Here is a 14,462-nt window from a genome sequence, read left to right on the forward strand (position 1 = left end):
TTTTGATATTTTTTGCTATATTTATGTTTGCCACAAGGAAGATTTATTAGTTATTTGCAGTAAGTTTTAATGCATACTTAGTTACAGAAAAAAAAATTACAGCCGGCAGATCTAATACAATTAGAATGTTGCAGTTCATTTTCTTCGAGTAAACCCCATAGTCAAATAGTACGAAACAATTTAATAGCTACAGATAGACATAAATATTGTGACAAGCTTTATACTATACTAGCCTCCGTCTGCGTAGAATTCATTTATCGGTATCCGACTGGAACTATGCAATTTTCCGGGATAAAAATATCCAATGCCCCAAAAAATAACCCAAACCGAATCTTCGAAAAGTTTAGACGTGATGAGGTAACAAACAAACAAACAGACTTACAACCTTTGCATTTAGAATATCATTGGAATGAGGATGAGGATGCCTAGACACTACTAACACGTGTCCGTAGCAACGCCATTATCACTAATTTTGTCTGCGCTATTCTGAAGGTACCCGCGTATCACCTCGCTATACGCGCCAAGTGTGCTACCCGCAGATATAGATTACACTAGATTACGCAAATGAATCTACTTCAAACCCCGGCCTAACCTCTGGGTTTGCCCATTACAAAAACTGACCGCTAACTGACTAATCATGACTAGTGACTGACTCGAGCCCCACGGCGCGGGCGGGCGGCGCATTTGAATCGATTTTGCGTGGACATCGGGGAATTCACATCGCTAATTCGCTCTTGAGACGTCACAGTAGATATAAAAAAGTGACACGGTTGGTTTTCATACAGATTGAGGTGTTTGCGTTATCTAGTGTGTAATCTATATCTGTGGTGCTACCAACTGCATCACATGGCATGACGTAATCTTATGTTTCATTAAGCAAACGCACTACTGACATAAACAAATACCTAACATTATTGATTTTGTTGCGCATACTTTCAGCCAAATACTAATCTTCTTATTACATCTTAGATCTTCGATACTGTGGGAAAGTTTGGATTTATTTATCAAATTTAACTCGCTAATTGAGTTTTGTAAGCACATTATTTGTCTCAAATACAATTTTGAGGCTGGACAAACTTAACCAGCAAATAAGAAGAAAACATAACGTTCCAAAGAGAAGGTCAGTAGCAATTTTCTTATTTTTCCACGCGTATCGCTGTCATAAAGAATAAACCAACGGTACCGCTGCTACATAATATTTTACTAGATCATTCGCTTGGTAGTGTTGTAAAAAATTTAACGAATACACTTTTATGTCAAAAGACTTGGAGTTTACGGGGGTTGTATGGACGGTAGAAGCGATAAGACAGCAATAGGGTGGGAAGTGGCACTATAAACTATGAGTGGAAGTGTTATTTTGTTTAAAAGAGCAATTGATATAAACGCATTTTATTGTTGTACTGTGAACTCCGACATGGCATTGTCTTTATAACAATGGATACATACATAATTTTCCAGTTTGTTTCACTTGTAAAGTGGAGATAAAGTTGCAGTTTTTCCGAATGGGTTGTTTCTTGTGTAGAGTTTAGGTTAGACTGTATTATGCACGAGTATGACTCAAATGCACATCTGATTACAAAAATGATTCTGATTATTCGTTACAACAGTAAATTGTGGATGATAATATTTTCATGAGAATTGTTTACAGCATTTGATTGTTCATGTTATTAAGAAATAAATAGAATGAAAAAAATACCAAAAAATATTTGCGATCTTTTTGCGAATTTTGCGAGCAGCCGCCAAATTTATCAAATAACCACCTAATTATTAAACTTTACTTTTTACTTTACTTTTGGGTCTGGATTGCATCGGTCCGGGGATTGCTTAGGGGTTTAGGTTAAGTTAGGTTAGACTAATGACGAAGCATGTTGCGGATCTACAATTTGTTTTGTTGACGAAGCCTGTTGCGGATATTGCGTTGTTACCGTTCAATTAATAAATTAGTCAACATAATAATTATTAAACGATTACCAAACTCAGCGGGCTAATTAATACTACGCGTTAGTTTAGTCTTTTAGTCGGGCTAACCGAAAAATGCATCAGATTAAAAATGCTGTGACTCCGAAAATACAATTTAATTACCGTCGAGTCTTACATTATTTATAACATTGATAAATATTTAGTAAATAAAATCTAATGCTCCTAGTCTATGGGGATAATAATTTTTAATACTTACCGGGCAAACTTTCCGTGGCCGGAGTGCGGGCTAATCAGAACTATTTGCCCTCGCGGGATACGGAACCGCAAACTTCATTTCTGAAGTCGCCGGGCTTCTAAACGAAACAAACTAATAAGATAAAAACAAAACACTCCTATGTGTACGAGTATAATGCCGAAGTAATATACTTATTGGGTAACGGAGAAATACTCTTAATATTCAAGTGGAAAATAGGTAGGATCTTAAGTATGGCGCTAAATCAGTTCTTCAAATTAGTCACCACATATTTGTGAAAATATACTTGCAAATTATGAAAATGTACGTGGAGGACTTACAAATTTAACATCGACATCCTGAAATAACACACGCTTCACTTTCAGCAGAGTTCTAGAATCATCGATCAAAATTAATATAATGAAAAAATTACAACGCGATTGGCCCATACCAAAATTTAACAAAAACATAAAAATCATCCCTTGAAATTTATTTTCATTAGATTTCGTAGGCGGAATAAATTTCAGTTGAATCTTTCCCGTTCAAACTTGAATATAAAATGTTAGAGTGCTTGGCTTTTAATGTCTTCTGGTACTATAGAATTTATGGCATTCCTTTTATTTACAGCTCTAAAGTTCGCATAAATTTCTAAATGAAAAATTCCGTTCTAAATTTCGTGGTTTACTGCGTACGTTGTTATTAATTATCATAACAAACGGCAACTTTGCTAATTCGTCAGAGCGGCTACAGCGAATTCTCATCAGCGAAGTTGTACGACTACGAAAGAGTATCAGGGAAAGTTTCCCTCCCTTGTAAAAAATGCTTGCCGGCGAGCAAGGGAGGCCACTAAATTAGCTATATTCAAAGAAATGGGATGTTTCAATTCGCGATCCGCAATAAGTTTGCCCATGAAAATTCCGGCATACAAAAAGGCTGACCGAAAAATTGGCCGGCTGACGGAAAAAATAAATTTTGCTCATTACATCGGGGTGATGTAATGCGTAGCTCGGCGAGCTCGGACTTTTATTCGGCGCATATATTTTCGATCTTATTGCAATGTTGTCGGATCGTGATGGGTTTCAATACGATACTGTGAATTTCGCCCTTATGTCAAGTATTGTGTTTAATGTGAATAATAAGATTAATAAGCTCAATTACGAGAGAATATTAAAACTGCATTCAATCTAGGCGTGTGTGTAACCTGGATATCTATCTAACTAAGATGCGATTAATCTTGTTTCCTCCCCTGCAGTGATGCTTGTAGGATCGTATTTTTTGCATGTGTTGTAATTTAAAGCAATGAGGGCTATCATGTTTTTGTCTCACTAGATGGCGCACTGTTGCGTGTTTTAGTATGGCTTTAAATTACGGGCGTGAAAACAAAGTTTAGATTAAAATCATATTTAATACACCTTAAAACCGTACCATAAAAATATCGAGCATGCCACAGTGTTGCATAGTCCCCGTTTTGTTGTTTCCGAAAGACAAAAATGTCTCACAGGCATTCATTGCCCGGAACGCATATTGCCATAATTAATTTCAGTGCAAAATATTCACGTAATCATAAATAACCCGCGTAGCTAAAACTATGAGATTTGACATTTCGGAGACCTGCACTATTAGCGGCGAATTCATTCGCGATAGCCCTCATTTCATTACACCCAAATGTTGCCACAGTTACACCATTCTGTAATATCGATATTAAAAAAAACTTAATATCGATTTTGGAACAAAAACTTAATACGAAATAATAATAAAAGAAATGTTTTATTTGAAAAATTTCCTTTTCTGACACCCAAGGGAGAAGAATTGAAGTTACAACAGCAAAGGAATTATAGTAGTGGAACTTAAAGGAAGAACTAACTAGGAACCTAATACGTTCTAAAAAGGTGTTCAGGACCTGCAAGAATAAAGAGTATATGCTATACTCGTATAAAAGAGTCAAAATAAGATAATTTCGGCGAAAACAGATAGGGAGCCACGACATAATAATATAAAAAATATAATAATCAAAATGGTTCAATTAAGTACTAGTATGATTAGGGAATGGGAAGGATAAAATACACAAGTTATATAATCAATTGAAATAACTTGTTTCTCTTAATTGGCCCTATCCGTATAAGTATCCAAATAAAAACCAGTCTACTTAGCTTTTACAGTAGTACCTACTTAGCTTTTGTTACTAAATTTATACCTATTCAGCCCAAATAGGATTACTAATTTTAAACTAGTAACTAATTGGTTACGTGTCGAAGTAACCAACAACACTTTTGCAAGTTCTTCACTTCAATGCAAATATTCCGTTTTCATTGTAAATTTCAATACGTACCTAACCTAGTCTTCCTGCGAACTCTTTCTATCATATCAGCCAACACATCCCAACGTGTGTGTTTTACGTTTTGCAAGACATGAAGAACTCCGGCGATGAGCCAGCGGTTCTGGGACCGATCGAAGGCTACGCAAATCATTTACCATAACATGATATTCGTATAGGACGTTGATAAAAGAGACGATGAAAGAGTTTCATCATTGGTATTTTGCATTAGTCTAAGATCCGAATTAAATAAAGAAAAGAGAATTTAAACCCGTCTGTTAAATGGATAAAAGTATACTGAACGGCAAAAAATCTGGCCCTCAAATGTATGCAATAATAGGTAACTTTGTGTGTATACAGGACCAAATTTTGTGCCGCTGATTATAATTATTTTCTACCAAATTTAGTCTTATTAAAAATATATCGCAAATTATGTGTATGAGTATGTGACAATGACACGAGTCCAAGGATATTAAAAAGAAAACAATTTCACGTTAATGGACAGTGAAAAACCGGTTCTAGTTTTATAACTGAATAGTTCGTAGTAACCTGAATTTTTATTACATAATGCATAGATAGTTTCTACTTAAGCCATATACGGCTACACGTTGTTGTTATTGCAATTTTTGAACGGATTGGATAGCGTTGTGAAATTTGTATGGAAATTGGGTATCTTTTTACGGGGTTAGTAAAATGAGATGAATGTAGCAATATAAGTGAGATAGCGAGTTTGTTCCGCTTTTGCGGGTCAACTATTCAACCGATCTTTGCGAAAATTTGCATTTAGCCTGAAGCAAGGGGATGAAAATAGGGTAGTTGGTATGAGGAAGCAAACTCATGGGAAACTAGCGCAATTCAATACTGAAGAAGGTCCTCTTAATACGAGGTTTTCGAGAAATCTTTTTGAACAATAGTACTTAACCATTCCAAACTTTATAATAATAAAGAATTTACGTTAGGTACTTTGACAGGTCAAATCGACACTATGTATGCCGAGCTAACCAACAATTTTGGGTTTTCACCATATTTGGAACTATATTACGACACCTTATGCCAATATGTCCTTTTTTTGTACTGACATAATTTAGGTAAAAACGTAGATACCACAGTACACTGAACTAACAACATTTAACATTCTCTGTGCATAGCGTGTGTAAGTATAAGTAAATTAAATTAAATTCAGATATTTTGAAGTCTTCAAGAATATGTGGGCTGATTCAAAAAGTTACTAATTAGGTACTTATTTATATCAAGAATAATATGGTATAAGTAATATTGCGGTTTTTTTATTTGCCTACTATTTATTACTGGTTCAAGCAATTCGAGTTTTTTTTTCACTTTTCGGTGTATTATACCTACTTTAATCTTCAAATTAAATCAAAATCACATTTTAAATATAATGTCATTTCCATAACAGTGTGAAAAAAATGAGTGGACACGTTGCGCGCTGGAGAGGTGACCTTGTCCGCCCTTAGACTCAAGGTCACTGTGAACTATTTTCGCTTTAATAATAATAATAAAACCATTAATTTTGGGCAACACTGCCCATACAATAAAAATACAATATTTAAAACCGCTTTATGTACTGCTACGACTTACCGACGACGTGTATGAAGGCGGAGCGCACTTGCGTGTGGAAGGAGGGTGCGTCGGCGGATACTTCGCAGCGGTAGCGGCCAGCAAGCGCGCGCGTCGCCTCGCGCAGTGCCACCTGTTGGGACGTTGAGCGAGACACCTGCAACAAACAAGAACTGTTACCATGGACGCATTGGACGTTATACGATAAAATAATAGATTTTTTAATTGAATAGGGCAGCAAATGAGCAAGTGAGCTGATGGTAAGTAAGCACCACTAATCATGGGACACCCGCAACTACAGAAGATTGCAGATACTTTGCAAGCCTAAATAGTTGATAATTTATGTTTCCAAGGATATCTACTACGGATTCATCTAAATCGTTTTTTTTTGCTTTGCCATTGTGACCCCGCTCGTTTGCCTCTATCATACAATCAAACCCATAGTTTGTGTAAGACCTAAATATCCAACGGAATCTCATACTATGTGTTTGAGTGAGAAAATAATCCATCCGTATTTTTCGTAGGTAGTACCGCAATAACCGTACTTCAGGCAGTCGGGTAAAAAAAATATTAATATATATATATATATATTAATATTTTTAAAAATAAAATATTAATATATATATTATATGTGGGATCGTTTGAAGGAAACAAACTTTTCGAAATTAAAGTAAGAAAAAGTTTATTAAAAAAATTAAATGGAATACGTTAAATAGCAAAATAAAACAGAAAACACATGCAGCAACTAGACTCACCCGATCGTAACTCAACTCTCTTTCACTCATTCGCTCATCTCGTTCCTTTCACAGAAATCATTGGTCATACCGTCCGCTCTTGTCCATCAAATCATTTGTCCGCAAATCCACCCTCATTCCCACATATATATATGAATCCGTAGTAGTATCCTTGGAAACATAAATTATATATATCCGCTATCCGCGTGGTTAATATAAATATCCATGCGAAATTTCAGCTTCCGTAGCTAAGCTAAGCCGCGGGCAGACGGACGAACGGACAGATGGATGAACGATCAGACATGGTGAAACCATAAGGGTTTCTTGTACGACTAGGGAACTCTAGTTTATTCAATTGTCTACGACGGTTTGTACAATTATTGACGAGCTATACAATCACGCGATGCAAACCTGATTTCCAAAACCAATGCTTAATGTTCCAGCTCAACGAATCACCAAAGTAAAGAAAAAGGGACGTTTCATTGAATGCAAATCACAACACCGTTCAGATTCGCTGCCGCTCAACCGCAACGTGAATTCCAACACTTGAGCGCCCAAAAGCGCCGGAGCGTAATTAAAAAAAAATCTATTCAAGCGTCTGGTAATATCCTGTTAGTGTCCGACCGAAACTAATATTTGTAACCGAAACCGTTATTTTTTAGTTTCAAACTAAGCGGAAACCGAAACCTTGTTTTTTTTTTTATAAATGAAATGTGTTGTGTTAACATAAGTGATTATTCAATAAATTTAAAATTGAACAGCTCCAAAAAATTGTATATCCTCTTTGATGTAGAATAAGCAAATGAGGCGGTGGCAGAGCCACTCCACGTCGCCGATTGCTCTCGAACGTCGATGAAAGCCCACTAATTCAGTTTCGTTTTTATTCCCCTATTTTGGCAAATTTTCTGTCGAAACAAAAATTAAACTGAAACTTTAACGCCGAAAGTCGCCAAAACCGAAACCGAAACTGAATGTTCCGGCGTACACTTATCCTGTGTCCCATTTCTCCGTATCGATCGGCCAATGGAAAATACTGGCAGCCTCCCTTGTTTACACTGACCACTCTGCTCATTTTAATTCCAGTTTTTATTATCTGTGATGACAAAAAGAGTAGCCAGTCTAAAGGGTTATTGACCTCATTTATGAGACGCTCATTTTTATAAATAAGACGCCTGATGGAAATTTGCGTCGGTAGAATTTCCCCATTGTATCGAATAATCGTCTTCTGACTCCGCTTTTTCCTGTATATTTTGAGCTTCAATTTCCAATATTGTGAGGGTTCGGAGACTCGGTTGAGTTATTTAGTTAATATAATAGAAGTGATTGGTGAATTTTGTTTCTGAGGAGTTTCCTTTAATTTATTGTAGGTTTCTTCATTGAACTTTTAAAGCCGATTTTAGTCTTTGTTGTTTGGTTTTTGTTGTCAGTGGATAGGAAACCATATTTTACAAAAAAGCGTTTAATGCTTAAACGCTTTTTTACATTGATTCTTATGTCGGAGTCTATTAGAAGCCCGAAGTCGAAGACTGAGGGCTTTAATGAGTCGATGTTCGTAATTCTAGTACCGCCCGTGCGACATACAATGTGTTTCATCACATTTGCGAGTAAAATTGTATATAATAAATATATTTGTAAAAGAAAAACTAATATTTTTTCCAAAATTGCCGATACCGCTGGCTGCGCTCTTGGCAGCGCCAGCACCCCACCGCCCTCCCCCTCCGCAGCATGTGCCTGACGTGCGTGCGAGAGGTCCTCCTGGAGGTCGTGCAGCAGCAACAGTATTAGTACGAGCAATGACTCAATTACCGACCTTGGGTTTCATGACAAGAACAAAAGATCAAGGGTTTTATTTGGGGGGTTGCAACCGTGGTAGCCTGCGAGCAAGTGTGATGAAGAAATAATTATAATAAGTTAAATAAATGGCGTGATTCGAGTAATTGCGCTTTGATTTTATCGCCGGTACCTTCACAAAGCGCCAGCGCTCAAGACAAATTAAATACTCATTTAAACAATTAATAGTTGAATAAAATTAGCTTAAAATATGTATATATAATCGATTTTTATATGTGGACAAGTTAACTATTATGGAGCGATGTTAAAAATAAGCATCTTTGCTCCCCTCTCCTGGGTGTGCTCCCCACCTCACGCTCACCTCACCCACACAAATGTAAAGAAACTGAACAATATTTGATAAATTTACTATCAACGTGTCATAATTACGAAAGTGATATTTATACTTATCACCTTTTATCGTTATTTTACATTTTTTCTGATAATACACAGTTTACAACTAAAATATGAATTAGAGATCTACTTTTAATAAAAAAATATCCCCTTTAAAACAAGGCACATTTTATTTAAATAAAAGTTTGATATTGCACTGGATTTATTTCATGAATAGTGGTATTATTATTATTATTATTATTAGCCTATTCTGTCCCACTGCTGAGCAATAGTGGTATGCAAATATATATTTTTTACATTTTATTTTGTTTATAAAGTAATAATAAAATTCAAGCAGAATCAATAAAAGCAAATGTTTTAATTCGAGCACTGCCTTTTCGCAACGTAACGTTTGGCAACCTGTTTCATTTCGCAACTTTTCATTTCGCAAACTCTAAAACTGTAAATATTTCAGGATTTATTTCATGGCCATCGTGTAGAACCCTTTAGGTAAGGTTAGGTTAGTTTTATAAAAATCCTTAAATATTTACAGTTTCAGAAATATCAAACAGTTGGAAAATGAAAAGTTGCGAAATGAAACAGGTTGCCAAACGTTATTCGCCGAAACATTAGTAAACCGTTTTAATTACGTGACAACAGTTGTTCAAACAGTGACATTCATTACCCTCATGCGTAGTAATAAGTCCTAATATGAATTATTACACACTTAAGCTAGTTGTAATTTTTCGTGACATTTGATACATCTCATCTAAATCCTTGCATATCTTCAAATATCGAAAATCGAAGTTTTACGAAAATAAAGCTTGACATTCCACTTAATTTCCATCATTGCTTAGGTTAGTAGGTTACGCTTGCTGCGTTGAAAGAGACAGAGATAGAGAGAGAGAGAGAAACATTTATTTACACATATTCGATACACATAAAAAAACATTAGATGGAAAAAAATAAAAATAACATCGAATAGTATAAAGTGGACCCCAAAGAAAGAGAAAGAAAAGAGAAGAAAGATTTTTTTCAAATTACTTTTCTGAAAAGTAGCACTTTCCGAGTTGTACTACTTTTCACAGGAGCCACAGAATTTAAAAAACTAGAATTTCATATCTGTTCTGTACACTTACTATACTTTATACAAAAAGAGTTATTCTTAAGTTATTTATTACTTATCCCCATATGAATGGGTAACGTGACACAAAAACATGAGCGTTTATTTAGGGGCTATTTTATTTATTTATATAGATCAACAAAATGTGACGGTAGGTGATTTGGCAAGCAGTGAACTCGAGTATGGCTCATTCAAAGCAAATCTACCGAGTCGTTCGCCGCAAGAACGGCAAGTAAACTGTAGTTCTATAAAGTTGCAGTAGTCAGTACAAGCATAATAATGCTGCCAAGTATTCAAATATACGAGAGAGAATACTTATTTTTGGCTACTTTTTTGCATTTTGTACGGCCACTACCAGTATACCTAGTAGTACTACCAGAGTTGAGGTTGCGTACACAAAAACATGTCGTGTAAAATGACAGCAGGATTTTGACATTTACTCATTAATTTCATTTATTCTCAATCAGTTATTTTTGAAGCCGTGTGTGTATTCATTCACTTTAGCTCTCGTAGCACTACCTATACCAGTGAAATCAAATGAGGTCTGTCCAATCGCAAACACCCTTTTCACATCATTTAGTTTTTAAGGTATTTTTTTTTAATATTAGCAATCAGTCGAAAAACTTAAATTGGATTAGGTACAGGAGGGTGGCTTATGACTTGCATAGGAATAAACTCATTGCCCTATTCTCCTTTTGAACTATATAATTTATTATAAATACTCTGTTCCAACGGCAGGCGAAAAAACGAACATTAAAGTTTATATTTTATCTACTCACTCACTTGCGTACATCCAAACGGGCTAATTGTACATATATACATTAATACATACATATACATATACAATCATGTACACACACCTGACACACTTTATACACACACATAATATAGATTGACATGATAGATACTTAGATCAGTATTAAATATTCTACTTGTATGCAATATGTAGATTCATCTGAAATTTATGCATATACTACTTGTTTACCTCTAAGTTAGATGTACCTATTAGCAATTAGCAACAGATGTACTTATTTGTCTTACTCTCAATAAATCAAGACTGCAGTAACTTTTATTTTCAATATTGATATAACCTAAATTAATAGGATGACGAATCTTACTTCACCGTGATACAGTTTAAAGTAGTACGGGGAGTAAGGAACATTGTTCAATCACGCTCATGTTAAATAGTAACACAAACCTAAAGAACTAAGTACTTAAATATAGCTACATTAATATTGTACAGATCCTGTAATGATTTTTGTGTTTTGCTAAATAAAGATTATTATTATTATTATATTCAATGCACTTGTTTATCATTTGCTCTTAGTTCTTAGTACAAACTTCCAAAGTATGGGCTGTTAGTTCCCACTCAAGTCAATAAAAATTATTTTATCATGTTTTAGAATGACGTTGAGAGATAGGTGCGAAATGTTTTCCATAGTAAGTTTTTTTGCCTGCCGTTGGAACAGAGTATACAAGATCTAATGTCAATGATATTACATATAAACAGTAAACAGGGATTACATACTTTGAAATATCATTGCCTAATGTGGAAAGATGTCTTACGCTACAAATTCTGGACATGGTCGGACGTGGTCACGTGGCGTTTTCGAAAACCTTTTTTATATAAACTAACCTAACGTCAAACAATTTTCGTCTATGAAACCCGCCAAAACATAACATCCATTAAAGGCGTGTGCATAAGCCTAATCGTCGTCCTAATAGTATGAACAGTGCATACATAGTTAATCTGCCTAATTCGGGCAGTCAGGTGTATTTGGCCACCGTTCGCCAATTAGGCCCGCAGAATGGCTTCATCCGACCCATCAACAGTAAGGGACAACGGCTTATATGACACCAGCCTTATTTTGTGATGAATGACTATCCTAAAACTTAGTAGTTTGTAGTAATATAATAATAAACTTGTTTGCTGTTTTTAGTTTAGTTATGTTGCGATTCTTTTGCATTATGTATGTAAATGTATGTGCGTATGTGTATTATATTGCTCAAAAGTAAGATTGCTGTGAAATTTCGTAGGTACAAAGCCTAAAATCAGTAGATCTACGAATTTGATCTAGTTGCTCTGGTTAAGTTCGAAACGCAACAGTATAATGTGCGCATCAATTTGAAAGAAAGAAGCCGGCCAAGAGCGTGTCGGACACGCCCAAAATAGGGTTCCGTAGCCATTACGAAAAAAAAGTAATATTTTTCGAATTATTTCGTATTTTATACGGAATCTTCCAAGTTTAGGTATATTTTATACCTTAGGCTGCTATTTACTCTTAAACTACAAAATAATAATAATTCTCAAGCAAACTTACCCGTTATAGTTTTCCTTGTAAGTTTGATATACTTATTACCATCTTGATTTTTTAAATGTTTCCATCCTCCGGTTTAGATTTTAGAGGGGGGGGCGCTCGATTTTCAAAAATTGTCTTAGAAATCCCCTAATGGTTTTAAAAGACCTATCCAACGAGACCCCACACTATAGGGTTGGATCAGAAAAAAAAATCACCCCCACTTTACGTCTATGGGAGGTAACCTGTTTTTTTGTTGTGGTACCATTTTGTCGGCATACTTTACATAATATGTTTATATTATATATCCGTGCGAAATTGCAGCTTTCTAGCATTGATAGTCCCTGAGCAAAGCCACGGACGGACAGACAGACAGACAAACAGACAGACAGACACGGCGAAACTATAAGGGTTCTGTTTTTGCCATTTTGGCTCCGTTAACGGCCCCGACAGTATCACCACCGAACACTTAATTTAACTTAAGTTAACAATAAAACAATAAAATACAACAAAATACATCATAATGGTGATGACACTAGTGTAGTCACCGAAAAAGGGTCTCCATTTAGCATATTTTGCTACACAGTGTGTGCAGCAACGCGGATTTTCTGTAGAAAAAAATTGGTGCAGTTCGTTCGGAAGTTAACGCGCAAACATACATTATGGCGAATCATTTTTATGTATCTATGGCAAACTGCAATCTTAACACCAGAGCCAAAAAACTTCTTCATTTACCAACGGAAATACTCGAAATTTGGAATAAATACATAACTTATAGATTACTTTTATTCATTCATTCTCAAAACCTAATGAAAATCACTAGCTTTCTTTTTAGTGTCGCTTACGCCAATGGCACTTTTATTTTCGTTACGATGAAACGCTGTAAATGAAAAAGGTAATGTATGGAAATTGTACGACCAGTAAAAAATCCATAAAACGTAAATGCTGTAACCAGTTGCATACTTATTTCAACAGGGAATGTGTTATGACGTGAATGCCATCTCATTCTATAAAAGAACTGACTGAAATGTGTTAAGTATGCCACCGGCCAAAACCGGCCCAAACCACACAGAAACACAACAAGAGTTCATCCTCAAAGGAACACAACCTAATGTCTAGTGTTGAATTCACTATGCTACCTAATGTGTTGGACACACACACACACACACACACACACACACACACACACACACACACACACACACACACACACACACACACACACACACACACACACACACACACACACACACACACACACACACACACACACACACACACACACACACACACACACACACACACATTAGGTCAAATGGATTACGGAGGATTAAGCTGAGATGATAAATATTTATGTCCAACAATATGTCCAACAGTAAAATAAGATTAAACCCTGCCAAAACACTTTAGAACTAAACAAAATACAGACACTGCACGCACAAAATTCGCACTACGCACGACCTATTGCTTGGCGATCACCAGCGGACCGATTCGTAGGCAGTAAGCGACCACTAAACTCCCGCAGGCGCATATTTTAATTGCCGTAAAGTGAAGTCGTGCCTACTTCACGATGTGTTTCAAGTGCTGTAACTAATTAATGTTTATTAAATCACTTTCACGTTAAATGCAGTAAACATCAATCATAGACTATACTGTACGATAAAATGCAGTAAGTGTCCTGATTCAGTTTTTCACTACATGCATAAACGCTGTATCCGCCACTGAACAGAATTTCGGCAACGCTGCAACCATTGTACTCGTAGAAATATGCAAAATCGAAATTAGCGTAAGGTTACATGGTTACAAATTTGCTGTTTTTTGGTGTTCACATCAATTAGATGTAGCAATGGTCAAAAAAATACATTCGTTTTGAATTGGTGTTCAGTTTTTTCTAAGCGTCGCAGAGCTATGAAAAATTCGCCGCAGAAAAATTCGCTGATTCCGAATATGCAATAATATATTTTTTGACCAGGTGGCGGTTACTACGTTTCCGCTTTTTGCCATCAGTATATATGTCACAGGGAAATGATAAAAACCGGGATTTGATCAAATTCCTCAGGAATATGATCAAGTCCGGGAGATGATAAAAAAACATCGCGTT

The 14,462-nt window shown here is 35.8% G+C and overlaps 1 protein-coding gene across 2 annotated transcripts in view; it reads right to left on the reverse strand.

Moving 5' to 3' along the window:
* Window positions 1-14,462, reverse strand: part of LOC141433234 (uncharacterized) — a 337,942-nt gene that overhangs the window by 251,280 nt on the left and 72,200 nt on the right. For both annotated transcript variants that reach the window (XR_012451908.1, XM_074095180.1), the window contains exon 3: window positions 6,066-6,201. Coding sequence is in view for 1 of the 2 variants with exons in the window: in XM_074095180.1 (XP_073951281.1) it covers window positions 6,066-6,201 (136 nt within the window). In the remaining variant the exon portion in view is untranslated. The remainder of the gene's footprint in view (window positions 1-6,065; window positions 6,202-14,462) is intronic.

This window comes from Choristoneura fumiferana, chromosome 12 (assembly GCF_025370935.1).
Source record: "Choristoneura fumiferana chromosome 12, NRCan_CFum_1, whole genome shotgun sequence".
Lineage (NCBI taxonomy): Eukaryota > Metazoa > Arthropoda > Insecta > Lepidoptera > Tortricidae > Choristoneura > Choristoneura fumiferana.